The sequence below is a fragment of the Doryrhamphus excisus genome, chromosome 10 (assembly GCF_030265055.1).
Source record: "Doryrhamphus excisus isolate RoL2022-K1 chromosome 10, RoL_Dexc_1.0, whole genome shotgun sequence".
NCBI lineage: Eukaryota > Metazoa > Chordata > Actinopteri > Syngnathiformes > Syngnathidae > Doryrhamphus > Doryrhamphus excisus.
In genome coordinates this window covers 2565364-2592668 of record NC_080475.1, presented here as the reverse complement: position 1 = coordinate 2592668, position 27305 = coordinate 2565364, and the positions used below count along the sequence as shown (strand labels likewise).

The following is a 27305-nucleotide window of genomic DNA, read 5'->3' as shown; positions in this document are numbered from 1 at the left end:
GATGAAAACTAGTCCACCAACAAGGAAACAACAAAAGTGCATGGTCTCCAATATGTGCCATCTTATGGGTTTTATCATTTTCAGTTCATTTTCGCTCGTTTTAATGACAAAATAGCAGTAAAACAATACCTCACATCTCCTTTCATTATGTCAGAAGTGCTCCCTTGAATCTACAAAGTAAAATTGTAGTAAAAAATTATTTTTTTTATGTTTAAAAGTGGTGCAATAGTGGTAAACATGAATAAGAGACTTGAAATGCACGCCCTACAGAAAAGGTTGAAGGACCAGTCTTCACCTTTCTCACTGCATGCACAGCCTTGTGTATTATCATACTTAGCAGTCACTGGATCCACCCAGTGTGATTAAATGTTACACAAACACACAGGCCTGGGCCTTCTGGATGCTTGCAAATGACGATAAGAGCAACTGTCGCTTGCAACACTCGTGTGGGTTGAAACTGCAGTGAAAGTGTACTTTTTCTACTCTTACACTGCCTGTATCTAGATATAGATAAAAGGTGCATCATTGGATTCACTATGTTATTGTATTGTTATTGTAACCCACATAATAAAGACACATTATTTGAATATTGTAATGAATGGACAGACTTTCTTTAAATACATAGATTTGGTGCTATGATATAATAGTCAATATTTTAACCAGAGGAAATACATAATACATAATATAAATATAATAATACAGGCCCAGCGATTGGTTGGCAACCAGTGAGGACAAGCAGTATATAAAATAAATGGATGGATAATTATAACATAGAATAATACATTGAATGAAGGTAGTATCTTTTACAACTACATTTAGAACTAGATGTATTTTTCTGATTAAATATCAATAGACAACTTTTTTATAATAGTATTTTAACAATCAGAATACATTACATACAATGCACACTGTCAATATTAACAATGAGCTCAGCTTCCTTATGTGGGGGTGCCGGCTGAGTTGGACCAATCACAGCAGTAGTGGGCGTGGCTGCAAGACGGCTTGGGTTGAATACATTAAAACAGACTTTTGGAAATGTAAGGAAATACAGATGGAATAGATGCAAATTTTGGAAGATGAAAAAAGCTTGCTATGTGGGTTATTGTGTGTGGCTGCTCTACGGAGTCCACAATACAATACAAAGCGACAAAAATGAGCATAAATGATGGATAAGAGGTAGAAAATGAATGAATGAAATGTACGAAAATTAGCACAACATGTACGATTAGCATAATAGGTCCGCTTTAAGTTACTAAAGACGTTTTTTTTTAATTAAAAAATTAAAAAAGAATAAAAATTGTGTCATTTTTACAACACAAGATGACATTTTAACAGGTTTCAGTGATTCTGTGTATTGTGTTATTTCTCTATTTGGAACAAAGCAGGTTTGTGAAGTGACGTCATTCAGGTGACTACACAATACAAGTTCGTTTGCAGAGTGTGTGTGTGTGTGTCTGTGTGTGTGTGCGCCAAGTCAACACCGAGGATGTTATTTTTCCAGGAAGAAAGTTGGAAAAGGACTACCAGGCTCCCGGAGTAAAAGAAGAAATGACGTTATGACGTGAATATGGCTGACAAAGGCCCTTTTTTAACATCGTGTATCATCTTCTACTTATCCATCGGGGCGGCAATATTCCAAATACTCGAGGAGCCCAACTGGGAATTAGCCCGGAGCAAATATCTCCTTCAAAAAGAACACGTTCTGAAGAAGTACCCATGTTTAACAAAAGAAGATCTAGACGAGATTTTGCAGGTATGTCGTACTTCGTGTGTATTTTAACGAGCTGGAGACGAGTTTGTCGCCGTTTGAAAGTGAAAAAAAAAACAAGTGGCCCGCCGCTTTTTTTTTTTACAAAAACTTTATTTGTGTTATATTTGTACCTAATACATTTAAAGGATATAAATGGGAGTGAACGTGAACGTACATGTTTCACAGGTTGGAATGTTGGGACAAGGTGTGTCTCAGCTTCCATTAAGGGGGTGGAGAACTGATCCGATTGTCGATAGAATCGATATCAACGGCGGAGGAGGTAGATATTTGCTAATGGAACTAGCTATAGCTAGCTAGTATATGGCCTGCGCGGTAACCACTCGTCCACTATGCAGCCTGAAGGCAAACTCATTCAAGTAATAATAATCAGTATCGGCCCTTATGGAAAAAAATATATTGCAGTATATTGGCAAATATAATGCAATGTATTAGGAAATATATTTCCATATATGGGATCTTATGTTTATATTTTCCAATATATTGCAATATATGCATAGATCATATATGTGTATATATTGATACATATAAAAAATATCTTGCGATCAAGACCAAAAAAGGACTATATTTTTACATATATAAAATTGCATATAATTTGGGGTATATAAACTCATATATTATATATTCGGAATGAATATATTTCAATATATTGAAAGCGGCAATCATTTGTATATTCTGCAATATATTGCCATATATTAAATGTATGAATATATAATATATTGTATAATATATGTAATATGTAATTATAAATATATTATAATATAATACAATATATTTAAAGTAATATATTGATAAATATATTTTCTTTTCGTAAGGGGGTAAGCTTGTATTGACATGGTATCTCCCAACTTTAGCTTAATCGACTCATAAATGATGGATTACATCATAGTCATAATAGTCATAGTAATAATAACAATATGACTATTGTACTGGTGGGCTGCACTGTATTATACAAATAAAGTTTCTCACGTCTTAACACTTTGCAGGTAGTGTCTGAGGCTGCGGGCCAAGGCGTGTCCATCACAGGGGACAAACATCACCACATGTGGGATTGGGGCAACTCTGTCATCTTTGCTGCAACTATTGTCACAACAATAGGTACAGTATGCGAGCGTATTGATTGACATTCTGTACAATTGCTTGGTAAAATGATACCAGCCGCTAAAATGTTGGTGTGTCCAACATGGTGTGTTTTCATATGGGAGTGATATTTCTTACACCAACATGGAAAGCAGTTATCTCATGGGGGCGAAGGTACAAACCATAATTCCAGCTAAATATACCTGTCAATGCAGTACAGTATGTGGACATGTACATTTTTTAATTATTCATTCATTTCGTGGGGTTGTTGGAGCCTATCCCAGCTGTCTTCGAGCGAGAGGTGGGGTACACCCTGGACTGGTGGCCAGCCAATCGCAGGGCACACACATATAGACACATATATAGATATTTAAACGGGCCCCGGGGCCACTCTGCAGTGAAAAAAATCAGGCCTCAACGTCAAAAAGGTTAAGAACCCCTGGTCTAGGATTAGAATATATATATTCATATATATATGAATTTATACATATATACACACACACATATATATATACATATATATACATATACACATACATATATACACATACATACATACACAAATACATATACATACACACACACACACACACACATATATACGCATATACACACATATACACCCATATACATACATATGCATACATATATACATACACACTTATATATACACATATACATACATATATACATACACACATATATACATACACATATACATACATATATACACACACACATATATATACAGTGAAGAAAATAAGTATTTGAACACCCTGCTATTTTGCTATTTCTCCCACTTAGAAATCATGGAGGGGTCTGAAATTTTCATCGTAGGTGCATGTCCACTGTGAGAGAGATAAACTAAAAAGAAAAATCCAGAAATCACAATGCATGATTTTTTAACAATTTATTTGTGTGATACAGCTGCTAATAAGTATTTGAACACCTGAGAAAATGAATGTTAATATTTGGTACAGTAGCCTTTGTTTGCTATTACAGAGGTCAAACGTTTCCTGTAGTTTTTCACCAGGTTTGCACACACTGCAGGAGGGATCTTGGCCCACTCCTCCACACAGATCTTCTCTAGATCAGTCAGGTTTCTGGGCTGTCGCTGAGAAACACGGAGTTTGAGCTCCCTCCAAAGATTTTCGATTGGGTTCAGGTCTGGAGACTGGCTGGGCCATGCTAGAACCTTGATATGCTTCTTACGGAGCCACTCCTTGGTTTTCCTGGCTGTGTGCTTCGGGTCGTTGTCGTGTTGGAAGACCCAGCCACGACCCATCTTCAATGCTCTGACAGAGGGAAGGAGGTTGTTCCCCAAAATCTCACAATACACGGCCCCAGTCATCCTCTCTTTAATGCAGTGCACTCGTCCTGTCCCATGTGCAGAAAAACACCCCCAAAGCATGATGCTACCACCCCCATGCTTCACAGTAGGGATGGTGTTCTTCGGATTGTACTCTTCATTCTTCTTCCTCCAAACACGCTTATTGGAATTATGACCAAAAAGTTCTATTTTGGTCTCATCTGACCATAAAACTTTCTCCCATGACTCCTCTGTATCATCCAAATGGTCATATGCAAACTTAAGACGGGCCTTGACATGTGCTGGTTTAAGCAGGGGAACCTTTCGTGCCATGCATGATTTCACATCATGACGTCTTAGTGTATTACCTACAGTAACCTTGGAAACGGTGGTCCCAGCTCTTTTCAGGTCATTGACCAAGTCCTGTCGTGTAGTTCTGGGCTGATTCCTCACCTTTCTTAGAATCATTGAGACCCCACGAGGTGATATCTTGCATGGGGCTCCACTCCGATTGAGATTGACCGTCATGTTTAGCTTCTTCCATTTTCTAATGATAGCTCCAACAGTGGACCTTTTTTCACCAAGCTGCTTGGTAATTGCTCCGTAGCCCTTTCCAGCCTTGTGGAGGTGTACAATTTTGTCTCTGGTGTCTTTGGACAGCTCTTTGGTCTTCGCCATGTTACAAGTTAAAGTCTTACTGATTGTATGGGGTGGACAGGTGTCTTTATGCAGCTAACGACCTCAAACAGGTGCATCTGATTCAGGATGATACATGGAGTGCAGGTGGACTTCTAATGGGCAGACTAACAGGTCTTTCAGGGTCAGAATTCTAGATGATATACAGGTGTTCAAATACTTATTTGCAGCTGTATCACACAAATAAATTGTTAAAAAATCATGCATTGTGATTTCTGGATTTTTCTTTTTAGTTTATCTCTCTCACAGTGGACATGCACCTACGATGAAAATTTCAGACCCCTCCATGATTTCTAAGTGGGAGAAATAGCAAAATAGCAGGGTGTTCAAATACTTATTTTCTTCACTGTACATACACACACACACATATATATTCATACACATATACATACATATATACACACACACATATATATAAATATATATATATATATATATACACACACACATATACATATATATAATATTCATATTAGAAAGTGGGGATAATTTGGGCTTGGGTAGAATACATTAAAACAGACCGTTTTGGCAGGAAGCACAAATTCAAGGAAATATAGCTGGAATAGGTGCAGATTCTGAAAGATCTAGAAAGTTTTCTGTGCGGGTTATTGCGTGTCGCTGCCCTGTAGGAGTCCACAACTCCAACAATACAAAAAAAAGGTCGAAAAATGAGCATATTAGATCCCCTTTAAAGTCTACTTGTGTTGTTGTTGTATTGTGTAGGCTACGGTAATGTCGCTCCAAAGACGAAAGGAGGTCGCGTGTTCTGCATCCTGTACGGTCTTTGTGGGATCCCACTGTGTCTGGTATGGATAAGCACGCTGGGTTCATTCTTCGGAGACCGGGCCAAACGCCTCTCCCAGGTTCTGATTCGTAGAGACGTCCCAGTGGTAAGAAGCATCCAGGATATTCGATGACTGTGTTGAATCCCATGATGATATTTATTTATTTTCACTGTTCTTCTCATCAGAAACGTGTTCAGCTTATCTGCACAGCTCTGTTCCTCCTATGGGGGCTCTTTGTGCACCTGGTGATTCCTCCATTGGTTTTCATGTCCATGGAAGGATGGAGCTACTTGGAAGGCCTCTACTTTTCATTCATAACCCTCACAACTGTTGGATTCGGAGATTATGTAGCGGGTATGATTTGACACGTGGCGAATCAAAACATCCTCGTATCTAAATCATCGGTCTTTGATCCACTTTGGTTTCAGGTGTGAATCCGAAAATAGAATACCCAAGGCTGTACAGAGTACTTGCCGAGATATGGATCTACATGGGCCTGGCGTGGCTGTCTCTGTTCTTCAGCTGGAATGTCAACATGGTCGTGGAGGCTCACAAGGTGTTCAAGAAAAGACGAATCAAACGTAAACACAGCGAGACGGAGACGGAAACGGCCAGACCCGCCGTTGTGGACATATTTAAGTTCTTATCGGAAAAAGAGGAAGACTACAGCACCGTCATTAAGGAGATCGGAATGACAGCGAAGAAAGTCAAAGCGGTCGACGTGTTCAATCGCTCCAAGAGCTGCAGCGACATCTTGACACACAACATCGAGATGCTGGATCATTCGCCACGCCACAGAGGCCTGTTGAGCATCAGTGAAGTGTTTATGACCTCGACGGACGACAAAGACGATCGAGGCCAGTTTCTTCCACGAGAGAACTCGACGACAACAGAAGCAACAGATCGCCCGAGAAGCGACGCCGATACGCACGATGAAGGCAGCAGCACAAGTGATTCGGTATACGATGGCGTTGAATTTACCGTACCAGCCTCAGGAAGTACAGAGGAAAGACGTTCAACGCTCAACGAGAGCGGGAATCGGTTTACAATTTTTAAAGTGCAAGAGGAAGATTTATGTCAAGATGAAAAAGGGTAGTTTGCGTGTGTTTACATTACTCACAAAATGTTAGCGATATTCGATTTTTGGCTAAAGTCTTATGATGTTCCTGAAATTTTGGCTGGGAATCAAACCGGTGGCTTTTGCACAAAAGGCAGATGCATGTGTCACTACACTACAAAGTCATACATATTGATGGATACATTTTTCAATAAAAACAACACATCACATATTTACTCATTGTCGTCTTTTAACACGAGAATACAACATTCAGGGCGGCACGGTGGTCTAGTGGTTAGCGCACAGACCTCACAGCTAGGAGACCAGGGTTCAATTCCACCCTCGGCCATCTCTGTGTGGAGTTTGCATGTTCTCCCCGTGCATGCGTGGGTTTTCTCCGGGTACTCCGGTTTCCTCCCACATTCCAAAAACATGCTAGGTTAATTAGCGACTCCAAATTGTCCATAGGTATGAATGTGAGTGTGAATGGTTGTTTGTCTATATGTGCCCTGTGATTGGCTGGCGACCAGTCCAGGGTGTACCCTGCCTCTCGCCCGAAGACAGCTGGGATAGGCTCCAGCACCCCGCGACCCTCGTGAGGAAAAGCGGTAGAAAATGAATGATTGAATATAACATTCATTCATTCATTTTCTACTGCTTATCCTCAGCTTATCCCGAAAAGAGGTCAGTCGAACACAGATCTTTTGTAAGGAAATTGTTCAGTGCTAAATAAGAAGTCTGGAAGTAGGAAGTGCCTACTCTAGTATCCTGTTCTATGGTCCCAACCTCACAGGGGTGGTACAGGTCCCCTACATGGACCAGTGGCGTGGCTGCGTCTGCATCCAACTGGTTTTAGCTTGTGTCAGTCAAGGTCAGTGGTTCTCAGCGATTTCGCCCCCCCCCCCCCACCCTGATTTGAAATACTTTTGAGAAACTGAGAAACTATATATCTGTGCTCAACAGTCAAATTGCATGTCGAGTACAAGAAATGTGTACATGTTGGCAGGTCTGCGGTAACTTTAAAAGTGATCCCTACCTCATTCATTCATTCATTTTCTGCCGCTTATCCTTACGAGGTTTGCCTATCCCAGCTGTCGTCAGGCAAGAGGCGGGGTACATTCATACCTATGGACAATTTGGAGTCGGCAATTAACCTAGCATGTTTTTGGAATGTGGGAGGAAACCGGAGTACCCGGAGAAAACCCACAAATGCATGGGAAGAACATGCAAACTCCACACAGAGATGGCCGAGGGCGGAATCAAACTCGGGTCTCCTAGCTGTGAGGTCTGTGCGTTAACCACTCAAACACCGTGCAGCCCAGATAATACAACATTCATTCATTTTCTACTGCTTATCCTCACAAGGGTCGCAGGGGAATGCTGGAGCCTATCCCAGCTGTCTCCGAGTGAGAGGCGGGGTACACCCTGGACTGGTGGCCAGCCAATCACAGGGCACATATAGACAAACAACCATTCACACTCACATTCATACCTGTGGACAATTTGGAGTCGCCAATTAACCTAGCATGTTTTTGGAATGTGGGAGGAAACCGAGTACCCAGAGAAATGGCTGAGGGTGGGATTGAACTCGCGTCTCCTAGCTGTGAGGTCTGCGCGCGAACCACTCGTCCACCGTGCAGCCCCGAAAATACAACAACGTAGTCTAATTTATAGGTCAGAAAAGAGGAAAAGCGTATGGATCTCAAACTATTAGAAACTGAATGAACAGCACCTCTGCTGGTTGCGGACTTGAATACACAATTACTGTACAACGGAACCACGGTTTTCGTCATGAATTAATTTCAAAAGTGATCATCTTATTGTGTTCACAATGTTGTTTTATTGCCTACATCTCCAAATCACAGCACAAGGCTTTATGAAACACTGTGCCAATGAGCAGTTTGCCTCCATAGGTGGTGGCTACAGAGGAGCCCATGATCACATGACCGTCATCAGCATACACCTGACTCACCAATGGTTCCTCAGAGTGAATGTTCTGGATGCGGATGACCTGGAGGACACATGGAATGGATAAACGCAGGAGAGGAAATGAGCTATTTTGATGAACGTGTGGAGAGACGAACCTCCGATCCGGGCGGATTTTTGTGGTCAAAGTGGAAAATCCTCCACGCGTTGGGTAGACAGCCAAACCACAGGTCACCTGTTTTAGGGTCAACTTCGATGTTGTCACAGAGTGACCCCAAAGCCACGGACTATGGTCAAGTTAGATAAGAGAATTTAATTCATTTTCTACCTTTTTTTTTTTTTAACTCTTAGCATTTATCCATTAAGATATTAATATTTTATGGCACTAATTTACCTTGACAGAGACCAATGCATTGTCTCCTTTCCTCTCCAACACGCGCACGTTATGAGCAAATATATCGGTCACGTATATATGCCTGATAACGACACCAAAGTAGTATTAATAGCTCAATTACACAACTATTTAAAATACTTCCAACCTTTTATCCGGTGAGACGTTGATGCCATTTGCAAAGTAATATCCCTCAGAGACCACTTTGACCGTCTCAGGACTGTAGTACACGACATTAGACCAAGGTTGACCCAGTAGAGGCTCCACGATGGTTTTAAGGAGTTCATCTGAGAAATAGTGATCGTTTGTGGCGTAGAAACGATCCACTCCCAATGCCACGATATCGTTGACACTACAGACAAAAATTAAAAAAAAAAAAACTTAGCATTGTATACCAAACTTGTTTTGCAGTATAAAATGAAATCGGCTGAAGTACCTGTAAAGAAGTTTATCTTTGAATGTCTGGAGATGAATCAGGGAGCGTTCCTCCTCGATAAATTTAAACAACTCGACTTGGCTTTTGTGGTGAGGATGATTGACAACAAACAGGTAAACTGTTCCATCTAGAATTAAATAAAGCTTATTCAAACTCGGAACAAAAAGGTGTGTATGTTACATTGTGAATGAAATACAGGAACGCTAGTACTTGTGTCTGTGTAGACGCTGATGCCATGAGGGTTGAACGTCTCCAGGTCAAAGTTTTTGGATATGGGCAACTCCACGGGTTCCATCTGGGAGTCCTTCAGGTTCAAAAGGAAGATCTTTCCAGGAGCGTCGGATGATGGTACTCCTGGGTACTTTAAACCCTACAAAATACATGCAAACATACGTGTCATTGAACATTGAAGTAAGTAAAATGGGCCCCGAGAACATTTTTTATGGATAATCAAATGTGTATGCCAACCATTTTATTTTATTGTAATTTTATTATTTAATTTTATTTTATTTTATTTTACATAAAATAAATATTTATTTAAATAAAATTTTATTTAAATAAAATAAATTTAATTATATATTTTTTAATATTTTTAATTTATTTTATTTTATTTATTTTTTAATATTTTTATTTTATTTTATATAAAATAAATAAATATTTATTTAAATTACATTTTATTAAAATAAAATAAATAAGTATTTATTTAAATTAAATTTTATTAAAATAAAATAAATAAATATTTATTTCAATAAAATTTTATTTAATTAAATAAAATAAATAAAAATATTTTTAGTAAAATAAAATAGCTTCATTACACATCTTAAAATAAAGCCATGCTCATTGGTGTTAAAGCTACAGACCCACAAAACAGCGCATTCCCATTATGAATTACTAAAAGCAACTTTTAGCAAAACATACAACCAAAACACTATCGTGGGACTTATTCAAAATAGGCGAGAAAAACAAAAACAACAATCCTTATGGGAAACATATAAACACACATTTCTTTCTCTTTTCTGTGGATTCTAGCACAAGAAAACAAGTTAATATGAGCTAGCTGACAAAGTACCTATTTTGATACTAAAGACCGCACAAAAAAACGGAAACAAACCCTGCCAACAGTGTTGCATTTACATAATGGACTTCAAAACAGCCATATTGTTATTGTAGCAGCTAACACAAAAAAATATAGCTATCAGGCGGGCTAACAAGACGCCTCGTTAGCCGCTCATCTTAGCGTCATTCACAGACAGAAGAGTGGATACCGAGCTGTCAATTTCTTTACAAGATACTTATTTATTGTGAGTATTTTTTGCCCTGATGACTGGAGCACATGTCTTGTGCTGGAAGACACAGCCAACCCAATGATAGCGGATATCGCAAGCGTTGTCGCTGTATCTATGCTGCTGTTGTTGACGGAAATAGCGCTTTAAATCATGAAAACACAAGATACTGTAAATATGCATGATGACGGCATGTATATTAAATAAATAAATAGATAAAATGTTGTTAGATTCTTTTTTAGAGGGCTTTGTATTCAAAATAGGCATCGGTCCCAATGACGTGCATTGTTGGCTACCTCACACTAAGTATTTTTCTCTTATTATAATGCACAGAAAAGGGAAATAAATGCATGTTCATGTTTCACATAAGGAATGTGGATGATGGACAAAAAAAAAATTGCAGTTTTCCTTTAAGCCAAAGGTCATGTGGACGGAAGAAACACACAGGAAAGAGGAAGTGTAAATAGTTAATAGTGTTATATTTTTAAATACATTGTTATTTTGATGTTGTGGTATTGTTGTTCATATATTTTAGCTGTCACAAAGGAAAAAAAATATTTGTTTCAATATGTTTCCTCCCTTTTCTAGTCGGGAACTGATATTTTCCTGAAACTTGCCTATGTGAACTCAGACATACAACGTAGCCGGTCATTAGCATAATGCAAATGTGCAATATTTCCATCACTGCCTCTGTTACTACCCTAATCATATTTATTTATTTAACAACCCATTACAATACATTCATATGTGACTTTACTCATCTGTATACACCAGTCATTATTTGCACTATGACCCATTTATCATTGCACTAAAATTAATATATCTGCTCCTGCATATGCTCCTCTGCAATACTATGTGTATATTTTGGATATCTTGTTAAACTGTCTTTTTTTTACTCTACTTTTATATACTTTTTTTTTTTTAAACTTGACTACTGCACTGAAAGGAGAAGCTCTCCAATCTTGTATAATGACAATAAAGGCCATTCCATTCCATGTTCTACTACTGATTACTAAAGAACAGAAAAACATAGAAACAAACTTGGGTTTTTTTCTGCCGCAATACAGAAGAGTAATCATTCCTTTTTTGGGTTCCATGTTTATCTATTCATAGAACCCAATATTCTATGTGTCAAAATAAAGTCAGTCAAAATGATACAAAATGGTCATTACTGAAGGAGTTGGCTGGTTGACTGAGTACTTACAGTACTTATAAAGGCAAGTCCATCTCCAAAGACGGTTATATCCTCTGCACCGTCATCTGAGTGAAGGACACATACTCTTCAATCCCATGTTTAATAATAATAATAATAATAATAATAATAATAATGTGTCTACCTACTGTAATATGAACATGAACTTACTCAGATTTTTCAGTGGAACACAGTTGGGAAGGTGATTGGTAACCTGTTCCCGAGAAGCCAGGTACATTTTCCTATAGTGTGTAGGGATAAAAGTTGTTAACATGCACATCCGTATATACAAATACAAAGCCAAAATGAATGTTGTTTACCTTACATTGTGAATCCTCTCGCCAAACAGCATATAAAACAATGTTATACCAATTGTCATGAAGCCAAACGCGTCCATGACTTAAACGGTAGATGGCAAACCTGACTAAAGATGAGATGTAATCCCGCAGGTAAGTACAGCACGAGTTGGTCTGTGTCCCGCCGCGTATTCCACTCATCAGCAAACCATGAGAGATGGAGCAAATAAGCAGGGGATTGGATGACCCCTGGATGACCCCTGGACTGTCAAGCTGCCAATTAAGGTTTTGTTTGATGGCTTTAGTCATGCAACAATTTGTACAAGAGATCACAATCAGTCACCTTTGTGAGGGTCCATCCGTCCATCCGTCCATCCGTCCATCCACAATGGAGCCGATCCCAGCTGACTTTGAGAGAGAGGCAGCCAATCGCAGTGCCCATATAGACAAACACAATTCATAATTCACATTATCAGGATAAGGATTGTGGTTGTCGATTTCCTAATGCAACGCATATGTATTAGCATACACAATGAAACATGCTGGGAATGAATAACTAGAAATCACAGTAAGTGCCAGAATGTCAAAGATCTTTTTTTGATGTCCCTTGTTTGATTTTCCAAAGTTTGACTTTTAAATATTGACATATTAGTGGACTCTTGAGTGATGCATGATTCTACGTATGTACATATTAGATTATTATTGATTGTTATTCAAGTATTTTTTTCTTCCCAGCGACCATGGACACCAACAATTTGGAAATATTTATATATTCGAGAAGTCCGATATTGGATTTTTTTGCAGAAAATCGATATTGTCCAAATCTCAATTTCCGATACTAATGTGTGTAACATGACATACCTCTTGTGGTGGAATGAACACATATTTATTACAGTATTTTTATTTTTTTAATGATCAGGAAAAAAAATCTGATACCAATATCACATTTTTATGCTCCTTCTTAACTTGTCCCGTCCAGTCAATAGGACTAGTTTTGTTGATCTACATTACATGGTAAACAGGTTTGCTCTGTAAGGGACGAGTGTAAGATATTTATAACACTTTACAATAAAGGTACACAAAATGACAGTAGTTATTGAGGAACGAACCTACCTAACCCTAAAAACCACTCATTAGTTCCTCAGTAGCTACTTTAAATGTTAGCGACTTAAAATTGTAGTAATCCTTCAAAATCAGTTTCAATTGTTCAATAGATTAAATTAAAATGGTCATCGCTCTATATGATGTATTTAAGTCTGTTTTTCAGTGACATGTTCCAATCATAATAAAATCATAATTCAACCCCGCCATAAAAGCTTGTTGTACTGGCAATGAAGTTCGGCTTCCAGTGTGTCTCATTGAACATTAGCCACATTATCGACACCTAGTGGCCAGTGTACAATACTACATATGACAATGTAGACCTGCTGGCAAAGCACAGTGAGTGTACTAACAAATAAAACTGCTAAAAAAACTATTGGAATCATACACAAAATACATTTATTTTTCATTATGACACTGATCATACCCATATATTCACAAGCCAACATTGTGGTAATTAACAACAATGAAAATGGGTACATTTTCATCAATTTTTTCTAAAATAGTGGCACAAGTAAGGCTATTCTTTGGGAAAAAATTGATATGAGCATATCATCAACAACATGGATACACCAACATTTTTTATACTGTGCACTTTTTTTTTGGTTCACAGTTCTAAATTAAATGTAGTCCAATCTGAAACTATTCATTCAAAAGTAAAACCTCATACCTTTACAAAATTTTTAAATGTTTTTTTTTTTCTATTTTAAAAACTCATATTGATGCATTTGTCAGGTACACATTTGAGCATTAAGCTCCTGTGTGATGAATGTAGTATTAGTGAAGTGTTTTTGATACTGTGCACTTTGTTTTGGTTCACAGTTCTAAATTAAATGGAGTCCAATCTGAAACTATTCATTCAAAAGTAAAACCTCACACCTTTACAAATTTTAAAATGTTTTTTTTTTAACTCATATTGGTGCATTTGTCAGGTACGCATTTGAGTGTTAAGCTCCTGTGTGATGAATGTAGTATGAGTGAAGTGTTTTTGATACTGTGTACTTTTTTTGGTTCACAGTTCTAAATTAAATGTAGTCCAATCTGAAACTATTTATTCAAAAGTAAAACCTCACACCTTTACAAATTTTAAAATGTTTTTTTTTCTATTTTAAACTCATATTGGTGCATTTGTCAGGTACGCATTTGAGTGTTAAGCTCCTGTGTGATGAATGTAGTATTAGTGAAGTGTGACGACACAGTAAGTCAGACAGTTATATTGTTACATATGATGAACTCCTGCGTTTTCCAGTGGGTTGACAAGCTTGTTAGTTTTAGTTTTAAAAAGTAAAAAAAATTAAGCTTATTCACCTGAAATGGATCCAAAGCAGAGACCTTTAACACGCCATCTGTACTAAAAAATTAATTGAAGGCTGGCTCGATGTTGTCAACATTTTTCTGTGGCACCACTGTACATATTTTTAGTGCGCAGAAAACAATTTATCATCATCATTCTAAAAATAACATCATGCCAATCACCACTTATTTATCCCAAAGGCTTGTTTACGTCTCTTATTTATGCGTCACCTGTTTCGCTGTCCCTGCCTACTTCAAATCACAGGATAAGGCTTTATGAAACACTGAGCCAATGAGCAATTTGCCTCCATAGGTCGCAGCTACAGAGGAACCTATGATCACATGACCGTCATCAGCATACACCTGAGTCACCAGTGGTTCCTCGGAGTGAATGTTCTGAATGCGGATGACCTGGAGGAAACAACATCATGGTAAGTAAGCGTTGAGAAGTAGATATATATGATTGTCTATGAATGAATGAATAGCTGAGGAATTGAATAATGGACAATGAACAATGGACTGTTTCATCACAAACCTCTGATCCGGGTGGATCGTTGGGGTCAAAGTTTAAAAGTTTCCATCCGTTGGGGTGGCAGCCTAACCACAGGTCACCTGTTTGAGGGTCAACTTCGATGTTGTCACAGAGTGACCCCAAAGCCACAGGCTGGGTGACAATGAAGTCTGGATATTAATTTCGGACATCTTTTGTATCTTATAACAACATCTCTCATTCAGCATTCCATCATTATTAATGAAATCATATTTCATCATATAATTATACTTTACTGACCTTCACAGAGACCAATGCATTGTCTTCCATCCTCTCCAACACGTGCACATTATGGTCCAATACATCAGCCACATATATATGCCTAATAATGATACAAAAATAGAATTATGTTATTTATATGTTAATTATGCAACTCTGTCAAGAACTTTCCAACCTTTTGTCAGGTGAGACGTTGATGCCATTTGCCATGTAATATCCTTCAGAGACCACTTTGACCGTATCAGGGCTATAGTACACGACATTAGTCCAAGGCTGACCCAAGAGAGGCTCCACTATCGCTTTAAGGAATGTTTGTGAGAAATAGTGATCGTTGGTGGCGTAGAAACGATCCACTCCCATTGCCACAATATCGTTGACACTACAGAAAAAAAACAGGATAAAATGCATTATACACCACACATGGAATACGGTTGAATTGGAACTTCATTATCATTTTATGGTAATGGTAATGGTTTTATTTCATTTGAACATGCATCAGATTACAATTGAATGCATCCCATAATCAGTTCACAGTTCCACATGTCCAAAAGGAGTAGGAAGAAGCAAAGCTTATTAAATCCTACCCCTCCATCCGGTACTTTTACAATCAGTAACTGTTACATTTGTTCACTTCCTGCTTTCCATAATACAGTTTAAGGTTGTTTTTTTTGTTTTTTTTAAATAATGCATGCTCGTACCAAAATACGAGGTGATATGACCATCCAATGACATAATGGGTACCATAGTAAGTGTCAATATAATTATATGTATAGCACATCATGACTGGTTCAAGACATTTGCAGGAAATTATTACATATGTGGAAAAGTGAAAATCTGTAAATGTAATAACTTCCCACAAATGTAATATGAGACAAAATCATGATCTTTGTGGTTGTGGTTGTTGTTTGTTCTTTCTTCTTTTAATGAGGGAGAAGGTGAAGATGCAATTTTGAGGATTTTAACGAGATAATTCTTTTTTTTTTCTTTTTTCATGGAAAAAATATTATTCAAAGAGTATCATTACATTAAAGGAATCTTTAATTATTAAATTATAATTTATTTTAAATTAAAAAGATAACATAATTGCAATTGTTTTAATAAAATTATTATTACTATTATTATTATTAATTATACAATATATTGGGATTGAAGGACTTAAAAAACATAAACCATCATACATATCTGTAATTCCAGTCTGATTTTTCTTTCTTTTTTTTGTTCCAAAAGCTTCAAAAATATATACCATCAATGATAAAGCCCCCCCCCGCCCCCCCCCCACTCACTGCTGCGCATTGTGGTGATTGCAAACACTTTATAAGCACTAAATAATCATCAAACTTACTTAACTTCATGCTCTGTCTCCTTTCTACTCTGTTCTCCATGCAACGTGAGACGTTCATGCATGCTTGAAATTATTTTTTCATTTTTATTTACATACCCCCATGACAATTTATGTACACCTGAGGCTGCAGGTGCACCACTTTAGGAACAAATATAGTCAACGAATGTATCGTGTACCACCCTGAAGGCTCCACTGTACAAAGAACATTGTTGCCTTGCAGTACCTGTGAAGAAGTTCGTGCCTGAAGGTCTTTAAATGCAACAGGGAGAACTCCTCTTCCACAAATTTAAACAACTCCACTTGGCTTTTGTGGTGAGGATGATTCACGACAAACAGGTACACTGTGTCATCTAAAATAATAAAGCATTGATGTTAGAGGAAGAAATTACTCAGGTTTAGTGTATTAAAAAAAAAACTAAAAAAGGAGGTCAGATTATGTGTCTGTCCTCTACACAAACTATAATAGATTAAGCAAAAAATAAGTATATATAGAAAAGATTAGAATTATTACATACTATCAAACACACCCCGTAGTTTGAATATACAGAGAATTGTGAAGGTAACAGGTTGGTACACATGCTTTAACAAAGACTATATGTCAACAAAGTACAAAAAAACCAACATAATCCTCCATTGTTATTGTACTGATGATGAATAGAAGTACGTTCATGAATGCAGCTTTACAGGACTGTTCATACCAGCTGTGTCTTTGTGGACACTGATGCCGTGAGGGTTGAACGTCTCAAGGTCAAAGTTTCTCGGCATGCGCAACTCGACCGGTTTCATGCGAGAGTCTTTCAGATCGAGGAGGAGGATCTTTCCAGGTGCGTCGGAGGAGGGCATTCCTGGGAATTTCAAACCCTGTGAATCGTCGTCAATAATTAGAGAGGATATACAGTTGTGCCTTGCCACATGGCATTCAGAAAACACATTAAAAAAGACACTGGCCACTAGGTGTCAGTAATGTTACATTACCTTGATGAGAGAATAGCCACTGCAGGAAGAACTGTCAACCACAAGTGAAAAAGGAACAAAAACAAGATCGTCCCCAATGCTAACATGTATCAGTGTTAGCATATTATTTTTTCACTAAACATCCAGAATGTTATGAAGAGTGATAAGATGATTGACAATTAATTTAAAAGTCTCTCTTTTTCATGAAAATGAACTTAACAAAAATATTTCCACTGCATTTCAGCCCTGTCCTAAAAGGACCAGCTGACATAATGTTAGTCATTCTCTGGTTAACATCCAGTAGGTGACAGTGTTGAAGGACAATGGCTGGAGATGACTCTAACCCTGACTGAAATGAAAATAACAGACTGCTAGGAATCTTTGTATTTCTTTTGTTAACCATAGTTATCTGCAAGGAAATGTGCAATCATTGGCCCTGTCACGATAAACAAAGGCATTTGGTCAGCAAAGCAAACAACCATTCACACTCACATACATACCCATGTACATTTCGAGTCTGCAATTAATAATAATAATAATAATACATTTTATTTGTATAGCGCTTTTCAGAGTACTCAAATACGCTTTACAGTAGAGAAAAAAGAAATAAAAATAGAGTTGAGTAAAAACAGAGTAAACGATGCATTAAAATACAACATACATACATTCATTCAGAGCTAAAACAAGGCTAAAAGTGGGACGGGGCGCAGCAGTCAGGTATAAAAAGTTAGACATTAAAAACGGATTTAAACAGGTGGGTTTTGAGTTGTTTTTTTGAAGGTGGGAAGGTCGGGGCAAGCACAGAGTGAATGGGGCAGCGATGGAAAAGGCTAGCATGCAACCTAGCATGCATGTTTTTGGAATGTGGGAGGAAACCGGAGTACCCATAGAACATGCAAACTCCACACACAGATGGCAGAGGGTGGAATTAAACTTGGGTCTTCTAGCTGTGAGGCTGGCATACACTTAATGACAGATAATTGTGATGTTTCTATGAAACATTAGGAACGTGGTTGATCTCAAATGTCTTTTACTGTTAACAGCTTGCAAACCAGTCAACAACATACAGGTGGCTCACACAGGTACACTATACTTGGGTAACATCTAGTGGTTCGAATGTGTATTACACCTCTCATGACAATTCATTAAAAATGGTCTCAAAAAAGCTTGTTGATAAATTTTAGCATTTGGACACGGTAACATCTGATAAAAAAGACCTAAAAACACTGAAGCAAAAAACTTTGCGAAAAATAATAATTCTGTAATTCTCAAAACTTTGGGCTACAACTGTATATGATGCGATTCTTCTTGTTCCATGTTGTGTCATTGTCATACTGATAAAGTTATCAAGTTATCTCATCTTCAGTGTTCTGGCTGAGGCCAGGAGGTTCTCATCCATGATTCCACAATACATGGTCCCATTCCTCCGCCCTTCTATGTAATAAAGTCCCCAGGTGCCCTTAACAAAGAATCTGCCCTAAAGCAGAATGTTTCTTCCTCCATGTTAGCTAGACAGGAAGGTTAGCTTAATGTTGGTCTCCTGTGACCACATCACATTCTAACAAGCTTCGTTTTTTTCCTCGGTTAGGTACAAATTAATTTTTAACCTTTTAATTAAAAGTACCTTATAAATTCATTCTGGGTTCGTTGGACTTTGACATTTAACTGTTCTATCCAAAAGTGCTTCCAAATCAAATACATACTAGCTTCATGTTAGCCGACTGCTAATGCATTAAAAAATAGTTGTGCTTGTGATAGACGCCATTTTAATTCATATAATAATAAAGCAAGTCAATTACTTACAGTGCTGACAAAGGCCAGTCCATCTCCAAATACAGTTATATCCTCTGAGCCATCATCTGTTAAGAAGAAAACATAAAATGTGTGCTACTTTTGAAGGAATAGGACTATTTGTACAACTTACTTAGATTCTTCAATGGAACACAGTTGGGGAGATGATTCTTTACCAGCTCACGAGAAGCGAGACTTCTGTTCCTGTAATATTTGCAATGTAAAACTTAAAGACGAATAACAACAGAATGCTGGGGTGTGGTTTACCTTAAGTTGACTATCCTCTCGCCAAGCAGCACTGATAATAACACTACGAGAAGTGATATAAAGCCCAATTTGCCCATGTTTAAAAAACTAAAACAACCGAGGGCAAGGTGCTGCTAACTTTTCGAGAGGCAACCTCTGGCTTGCTGGGGCGTGTCTCTGCATGCGTCACCAAATGGTGCCTTCATGTGTACTGGGAAAATTTTGAACATTCCTTTATGGTACTGTGTTTGTATTCATACATATCAACACAGCTCTAACAAAGTGGATTTTTACACTTTAATCAATTGGAAGTCGTCGCTACTTTATTGTGTGATGAAAAAAAAATCGAATTTGTGTTGTTTTAACTTCGAGTTATGAAACTTCCCAGTCTTTTGTTTTTTTCCGACTTTTTCCTTACGGAGTTGAAGTACTTGAATGTCGCATTATAGCAAGCAAATCAGAAACGAGTTCACGTGTTCACAATGCAGGATGCTTTCAGGAAATTCCGAAAAAAGCAGACTTTTGTTGATGTAAATTTTAATCGAAATATGAATCTATCCTTTGACCATGACGCAAAATGGCGCTGATAGAGGGACTGTATTGTAATCAGGTATGTGCATTTAACTCGGATTTACCAGGGCCTAACTAACCTTTCACCGCATTTACAACACGGATCAGACGGTAAGTATATAATGCAGTTGTGTGGTCACATGTGTAAATTCCCATAGCATTGGAATGCCGTAAATAAATGACGTAAAAATTTTAATAAGTGGTACTGAAGCTTCATCAAATGTCTTCTAACTTAACTCGTTATAAAAAAATATATATAAATAAATAAAAATATAAATAAAATAAAAAATAAATATAAATTTAAAATATATATAAATAAATAAATAAAATAAAAAATCAATATAAATAAATTTATAATAACTATGTAAACAATTTTATCCTCTATACTACTCCGTTTGGACAGATCTTTCGCCTGGTACTGTTCAACAAAAACACATAAAACGATAAGTGATAAGGTGCTGAAATGAACTGACAATTGACCGGGCCATGAAAGAGAGCAGTTCTAACTCAAACCCCTGTTTAAACTGTTTATTTTTTGAAGTTGTTTTTCCGTAGGTGATGACTCTTACCAAACATAAAACAAAAAGTTACAAAATTGTCTATGTCATCAAAATTATTTGTAAAGAGACTTGATAAAAAAACAAACATGAACACATACATACACATACAGAAGTGAAAGTAACATAAAATTGGCAAACTATCAACCCTGTGATATTCAGCATTGGGTGCATGCAACCTGACAGTAACTGTAGAATATCTACAAAAGTCCAATTATTGAATGATGGCAACTAACAACTTCAAAATACCAACAACTCCTCAACATAGCAATGTGTGTTTGTGTGTGTGTGTGTGTATTGAGTGTATGTGTGCGCCACAAAGAGCACACCAGAGTCCTGACTGTGTTGTGTGAAGTCGGGGGGGGGCGGGGGGAAGGTTCACAGTGTCGTACAGCAGGATCCCACGTCAAACAGTTTCAAGCAAGACTGTATAGTTGGAACATACAAAATAAATTTTATTATCCATTCTCTTCATGTCTACATCTTATTAGAATTTCTAGACATTGTCATTGTCAAATAACACACCCAAATTAAGTCTAACAATCCTGACAGGTGCAATAAGTACATGTTCTGTCAAGTCCAGGTGTCAAAATATAAATGAATGTGAAAAGCAATTTAAATCATCTTTGTTATTGTCAACATAAAAAGGGGGGAGGCGTGGCAGCCACAGTGAGAACTAGGCAGGATGTGGCCATGATCACACACAAACACAGGACTAGGGGGAACAGAGGGGTCCCCCTCAGGGCTGGGCCCCGGTGGCTGCGGGGACTTGTGTGGCCAGAGTGTTGGGGGCGGAGATGACGGGTGATCCAGCGATGTTTGCCAGCGGCTGTGAGGAGGTCATTGAGCTGATGCCTGAGACACAAAATAAAGCTTGCTTACCACACTGGGGGGGTGGGGGCTCAGACCACCGGAACTATTCCTGTTTGGGAATAGCAGGACCTACCGGCCATCATACTTGAGGAGCTGACTGGTGTGGAGCTGGCCGCCATCCCTCCGGGAGTGGCCCCCCTTCCCTGATCTCTAACGATGGGAACTGGAATAGAGATCAATTGCGTCAGATATCCTAGCTAATTCCACATCATGTTTAGGTCAGCTGAAATAGAAGAAAAATATTCCACTCACAGAAGTATGGATGATCCATGGCCTCTTTGGCTGTCAGACGGGCTTGATGGTCGTAGCGCAGCAGTTTGTCCAGGAAGTCCAGAGCCTCTGTGCTAACCAGGTGCTGGTTCTCGCTGTGCACAAACCTCTCCCACCTTTTACGAGAGTGCCTAAGAAATGATACGCACACCGATAAATGTCTGATTCATTTGTGTTCATCTAAAACGTATCAACGGAATTCTAAGAGTTCTCTCACATGTGCATGCAATAATAATAAGCTATGTAAAAATTCAAAGGGGGCAAAAACTCAAAATTTCCAAGAAAAACATGCATCATCACTGCATGATGTCACGTGATCTTATGAAATATCACATCACCGTGACAACAAATAAACTGGAGGATACAACCCACAAAGAACCATGCAGCTGGAAGCATTGGATATGTTAACATTTGACATCACCACCATGTTGCAAGGGCCTGCTTAACAAGAAGTACTGGAATTAGGTACTGTGTTGTGCCATTCAATGTCATTCACGGTACAACAGGGGAGAAAGGAGCATAGGAAAACTTCAACTATCCAGACTTCCAACAATTACATTGGTAAATGGTATAGACAACAACAATTGTTGGAACACAAAAAAATACAGCAGAAACAAAAAACAGCGTTAATTTTATACGAATGAAGTCAAAACAATAGGAGGAAAAATGTCATTTTGACAATACAAGCAGTTGACGTTTGCTAAATACAAGGATGAAAAGTCTTGAATCAGTCATGTGCTATATATATCACTATATTGACACTTACTATGGTACACATTATGTCATTGGATGGTCATATCACTTCGTACTTCGGTACGTGACAAAAAAAATTAAATACAATTTTAAAAAAATGTAAAAAAAACTTTACTATATTAGGAAAGCAGGAAGTGAACAAATGTAACAGTTACTGATTGTAAAAAGTACCAGATGGAGGGGTAGGATTTAATAAGCTTTGCTTCTTCCTACTCCTTTTGGACATGTGGAACTGTGAACTGATTATGGGATGCATTCAATTGTAATCTGATGCATGTTCAAATGAAATAAAACCAGAGTTGAGTTGTTTCTGTGGTACTCTTCCATTACTACTATACTATTTATCACATATTAACAAATGCCGCTAACCCATACTTGTGTCACCATGCCAAATGCTGATAGGCACCATGTCTGATTGCCGCAGTGATTTCTTTGGAACTCATACGTTCATACGAAGTGACGCTTTTCAAACATTTCACATGTGTCAGCACTTTTATCACATACAGGTTAAGGTTGTAAATGTCCTTGTGGTAGCATAAAGTAGCTCACTACCAGCGGTAGCACGACAACGCGCAACACCGATGCCGTGCAGATCAAGATCAATAGTCAAATTTGTTACAAACGAAGTAATTATTGCAGTACTTTTTTTGGTGTTGTTAGAAAAACCTTAAAAAAAAACCACACAAAACCTGGTATGTTCCATTGAGAGCTTACCAGTGCATAAATACAACCACCTGCTTGTGTTATGTGTTCATGTTTGGAGTCCGGATGTCCGTGAATGCACCTCATGTGTGACTGATGGACAATGAGGAAGTGTGCATGTGTGTGTGTATATAAACACAACAGCGACATGTTAAGGTCAGAAGGGGGGGGGGGGGGGGGGTATCAAACTGTGTGTGACTGCCAGGATGGACGCCATATTTAGCTTAAATGCTTGATATAATAATTCGATTACCCAGTACTGCAAAACATTCATACATACACTAAATCTTATCTGTATTGTATTACAAACGCAATTTTATAGGTAATGTTATGTTTGATTTTCATATTATTTTCCACTCCAAGTGGATCCCCGCATTGTGATTTAGTATTGGCAGATTTATGATCCCCCCAAAAAAATCTCTGTGTGGGAAAAGCCACTTCATTCAACCACATTCCATAACAAAGCATAGCATGTATACAGCATAACACAGCATTCATGCATGTAACAACGTGATGTATAGTGTGTGTAAGCCCTTATGTTCTATATACACTATATTAATTATTCCATTTATGCATGTAGGTGAAAATAAACTCGCTAAATACACTTTCAAACTTCAAATAACAACATAATGTTTGTGTTACCTTCCCAAGATGTCGTTGAATCGCGGGTCCAATTCAATGTTGTATTTGTCAGTGTAGTCATACAGGTCCTCTGTGCCCAGTACTTTTGCAATTCGCACGAGCTGCAACAAAGAAATAAAAACATAATTTGACGTCAATTCCACTATAACTGTATCATGCTGGGACCCAACACGGCCGCATTTGTTTAATGGCAAAGAGCTTTTTGATTCATGTTAATTTAATTTACTTTATTATTAGTTAGCTATACAGTTGTATTCAGATGTTTACATACACTCACCGTGGACATAAACATCATTTTGATGAATTACTTGAATCATTCTTTCGCCAGAACTCCAAAAACCATAACAAACCATAAACTAATATTGCAGAAAGCGTCACTATTTTGTGAAACTGTTCGACCTCCAGGTAGCTTTGCTTGTAGCCGCTGTAATAAACAAAACACCTTGAGGGCTTCAGTGGAAAAAATACTATTATTATATATTATTGGGCTGCATGGCGGTCGAGTGGTTAGAGCGTAAACCTCACAGCTAGGAGACCAGGGTTCAATTCCACCCTCGACTATCTCTGTGTGGAGTTTGCTTGTTCTCCCTGTGCATGCGTGGGTTTCCTCCCACATTCCAAAAACATGCTAGGTTAATTGGCGACTCCAAATTATTATCCATAGGTATGAATGTGAGTGTGAATGGTTGTTTGTCTATATGTGCCCTGTGATTGGCTGACCACCAGTCCAGGGTGTACCCCGCCTCTCGCCCAAAGACAACTGGGATAGGCTCCAGCACCCCCCTGCGACCCTCGTGAGGAAAAGCGGTAGAAAATGAATGAATGAATTATATATTATTACTATTATTATTATATTATTATTATTATTATTATTATTATAACAAACTGATAGGAATATGGCAGGTATGATGGCATAATGTAACATAAAATCATTTTAAAAATGTGTTTAAAAAGCAGTCAACTTAAGTACGACTTCCCCACCTTTCTTTTCTTCGCTTCCCTGACACAGGAAGTGTACACACACAACCGCCCATGACCATATGACCATGTGACCAGTGCCTCCACACATTATATTAGATACAAAATGACATCTACATTATCTTTGAAGTCAGTGCACACTTACATGGAGCCCGGGGAACAATACATTGTCTTTGCGTGTTATAAGTTGCTCTTATGCAAGGAAACCGACGCCCACCAGTCAATAACTTCAAGTTTTGTAGTTTAAAGTTGAAAAACACGAGATAATGTGACACATTGGTTCTGGGTTTCAGCAGTCCAGCTGTGGATTTAAGGCTAATTTCAAGTACTTTAGGTCAGGATGATGGGGGTGGGTCTGTTTCATCCTACCTGATCGTAGTTGTCGTGACCGTGAAAGAAAGGTTCCTTTCTGAAGATCATGCTAGCCAGCATGCAGCCCAAACTCCACATGTCCAAACTGTAGTCATACATCTGCACGAGAGCGGAGAAGGTCCATGGTAAGAACACAAGCTTATGACGCTTCAGAATAGTCCAGACTCGTGGGAAAAAGAACGGCGTCCTCACCTGGTAATCTACCAGAAGTTCAGGTCCTTTGAAGTACCTGGAGGCCACTCGCACGTTATATTCCTGGTTTGGGTGATAGAACTCTGCCAAGCCCCAGTCGATTAAGCGAAGCTGAATATTAATGAGAGGAAAAAATAGAGCTGTGTTCATAACATAACATAACACTGAATCAAAATGGAGTATGACTAAAAGGTGATTATAAGAGCCAATACCTTTCTGTGTTCATGATCAATCATTACATTGTGTGGCTTCACATCTCTGTGCATGATGCCCATACTATGGCAGTAATCCAAAGCCTAAAATGACAGGTCCATATTGTTTAAGACAATACTAACAAACAAGTGCTCAAACTAAATCATAAAAAATAAGCAAGTTGCTTACCTTTAAGATTTCATACATGTAGAACCGGATGTCAAAGTCAGATAGGGTTTGATACAATTGCTGTAAAAGCAAGACAACATGCATGCCATTAGTTTTGTCCCTCGGATGTCTTTGTGGGAATGATTAACAACATTGATCCATACCTTGAAGTCTGTGTTGTTCACATGTTCAAAAACCAGAGCAGGGGTTCGGGACTACAAAACAAAAAATAAAAACATCAAGTGAAACTGCATTATTATTATGAACTACCATGTTTATACCTTTTTTTTTCAACCTGAACACCTGATCCATGTTTATATTTTTGCAAAAAAGAGGTGATGATGCAAGTACGCAATAGACAAAGTCATGTTTAGTGCAGTTTTAAGCCATAAAAACAGCCACAAGTGCATTTTATAAGAGCTTGACGTGTGTCTTTTCGCATGTAATAACACATTCCATGGGATACGCATTGAAGAGAAATTGAAAACCTCATGTGGCTAACCATATATAGATAGATATGGACTTTCTTTATTGTCATTGCACAATATCACAGCAGTGAAATTGCAAACGAAATGTCGTTGCCTGGCTCCCGCATAATAAATAATAATAATAATGTGGAGAATATCAAATATGAACAATGTACAGCGTAAACAGTAATTTGTACAAATAATATGGCTACATTTGTGTCAAAATTAGCAGTCTAATCTTTATTTTGATATGTACCAAGCTTATGCAGCCATAGAACACAATAGTCTATGTTCAGTGAAAATATCAGTCAAAATTAACGATTGATCGATATATCGGGCCGATATGTGCGTTCTTTACTTGAATCGGTATCGGCCGTCAGAGGTCTTTAGCGTGCACAACACCAACTTTAATGATGAGAGAAATGTTTTATATGTAGTACTGACTTGTGAAAACGTGTTAGAGCAGTTTTCTGCTGTTCAATCAAGCGGTAGCGAAGTTTTTCAGTCAGCGTCTGCTTAGCTGTTGTGTGTATGTTTGTTACTACTGTGTGCAATGCCTCAGTTGTTTTAATTATGCTTAAATATATTTTTTTATTTCATCAACATATTGGAATAATTAAAAGCAACAAATACTTTTTTATTTTATAGTACGTGTGGTTGAAAAGCTGAGTTGAAAGTTGAAAAAAGTTGAATCCTACACTGTACAGTAGGTGTAGGTTTGGTAGGTTAATAGTAGGAGGTAGTAGTTATTTATAACCTACTTATTAGTAGGTTATTTATACTCAAGTTAAAATATTTGTTTTATTTTATTTCACAGACTTGAATAATTAAAAGCACCAAACACTTTTTTTTTG

General features: G+C 37.9%; 4 protein-coding genes across 6 annotated transcripts in view; 1 reads left to right on the top strand and 3 right to left on the bottom strand.

The window, feature by feature from the left end:
* The first annotated feature begins 1418 nt into the window (after positions 1 to 1418).
* Positions 1419 to 6950, top strand: kcnk5b (potassium channel, subfamily K, member 5b). The gene is made up of 5 exons (XM_058084725.1): positions 1419 to 1753; positions 2755 to 2866; positions 5577 to 5743; positions 5824 to 5992; positions 6067 to 6950. The coding sequence occupies exons 1-5, from the start codon at positions 1568 to 1570 to the stop codon at positions 6732 to 6734; spliced, it is 1302 nt and encodes a 433-aa protein (XP_057940708.1). The 5' UTR covers positions 1419 to 1567; the 3' UTR covers positions 6735 to 6950.
* A 1381-nt stretch (positions 6951 to 8331) lies between these two features.
* LOC131137140 (serum paraoxonase/arylesterase 2-like) lies at positions 8332 to 12697 on the bottom strand. The gene is made up of 10 exons (XM_058084731.1): positions 12563 to 12697; positions 12244 to 12492; positions 12095 to 12165; positions 11936 to 11991; positions 9659 to 9818; positions 9449 to 9575; positions 9161 to 9364; positions 9016 to 9097; positions 8780 to 8908; positions 8332 to 8706 (listed from the first exon to the last, which is right to left on the bottom strand). Exons 2-10 carry the CDS (start codon positions 12318 to 12320, stop codon positions 8542 to 8544), a joined length of 1071 nt encoding a protein of 356 aa, XP_057940714.1. The 5' UTR covers positions 12321 to 12492; positions 12563 to 12697; the 3' UTR covers positions 8332 to 8541.
* A 565-nt stretch (positions 12698 to 13262) lies between these two features.
* On the bottom strand, positions 13263 to 19893 carry LOC131137139 (serum paraoxonase/arylesterase 2-like). The gene is made up of 9 exons (XM_058084729.1): positions 19737 to 19893; positions 19603 to 19673; positions 19482 to 19537; positions 17423 to 17585; positions 16948 to 17074; positions 15558 to 15761; positions 15404 to 15485; positions 15149 to 15277; positions 13263 to 15024 (listed from the first exon to the last, which is right to left on the bottom strand). The coding sequence occupies exons 1-9, from the start codon at positions 19811 to 19813 to the stop codon at positions 14863 to 14865; spliced, it is 1071 nt and encodes a 356-aa protein (XP_057940712.1). The 5' UTR covers positions 19814 to 19893; the 3' UTR covers positions 13263 to 14862.
* Positions 19894 to 20799: 906 nt separating this feature from the next.
* Positions 20800 to 27305, bottom strand: part of LOC131137138 (casein kinase II subunit alpha) — a 59224-nt gene continuing 52718 nt past the window's right edge. For all 3 annotated transcript variants that reach the window (XM_058084728.1, XM_058084726.1, XM_058084727.1), the window contains 9 exons: positions 26149 to 26199; positions 26006 to 26065; positions 25837 to 25920; positions 25625 to 25735; positions 25430 to 25531; positions 24083 to 24183; positions 21968 to 22116; positions 21789 to 21878; positions 20800 to 21697 (listed from right to left, as the gene is read on the bottom strand). In XM_058084728.1, coding sequence (XP_057940711.1) covers positions 21582 to 21697; positions 21789 to 21878; positions 21968 to 22116; positions 24083 to 24183; positions 25430 to 25531; positions 25625 to 25735; positions 25837 to 25920; positions 26006 to 26065; positions 26149 to 26199 — 864 coding nt within the window. In that variant the 3' untranslated portion in view covers positions 20800 to 21581. The remainder of the gene's footprint in view (positions 21698 to 21788; positions 21879 to 21967; positions 22117 to 24082; positions 24184 to 25429; positions 25532 to 25624; positions 25736 to 25836; positions 25921 to 26005; positions 26066 to 26148; positions 26200 to 27305) is intronic.

Excerpts from the sequence above, each read along its gene's own strand:
- kcnk5b (XM_058084725.1), top strand. The coding sequence starts at position 1,568 with ATGGCTGACAAAGGCCCTTTTTTAACATCGTGTATCATCTTCTACTTA. Across the intron at positions 1,754-2,754 it reads ATCTAGACGAGATTTTGCAG|GTAGTGTCTGAGGCTGCGGG; the intron begins GTATGTCGTACT and ends AACACTTTGCAG. Across the intron at positions 5,993-6,066 it reads ATTCGGAGATTATGTAGCGG|GTGTGAATCCGAAAATAGAA; the intron begins GTATGATTTGAC and ends CTTTGGTTTCAG.
- LOC131137140 (XM_058084731.1), bottom strand. The coding sequence starts at position 12,320 with ATGGACGCGTTTGGCTTCATGACAATTGGTATAACATTGTTTTATATG. Across the intron at positions 11,992-12,094 it reads TGTTCCACTGAAAAATCTGA|ATGACGGTGCAGAGGATATA; the intron begins GTAAGTTCATGT and ends TCCTTCACTCAG. Across the intron at positions 9,576-9,658 it reads CAGCGTCTACACAGACACAA|ATGGAACAGTTTACCTGTTT; the intron begins GTACTAGCGTTC and ends ATTTAATTCTAG.
- LOC131137139 (XM_058084729.1), bottom strand. The coding sequence starts at position 19,813 with ATGGGCAAATTGGGCTTTATATCACTTCTCGTAGTGTTATTATCAGTG. Across the intron at positions 19,674-19,736 it reads GAGAGGATAGTCAACTTAAG|GAACAGAAGTCTCGCTTCTC; the intron begins GTAAACCACACC and ends CAAATATTACAG. Across the intron at positions 15,025-15,148 it reads ACGATCCACCCGGATCAGAG|GTCATCCGCATTCAGAACAT; the intron begins GTTTGTGATGAA and ends TGTTTCCTCCAG.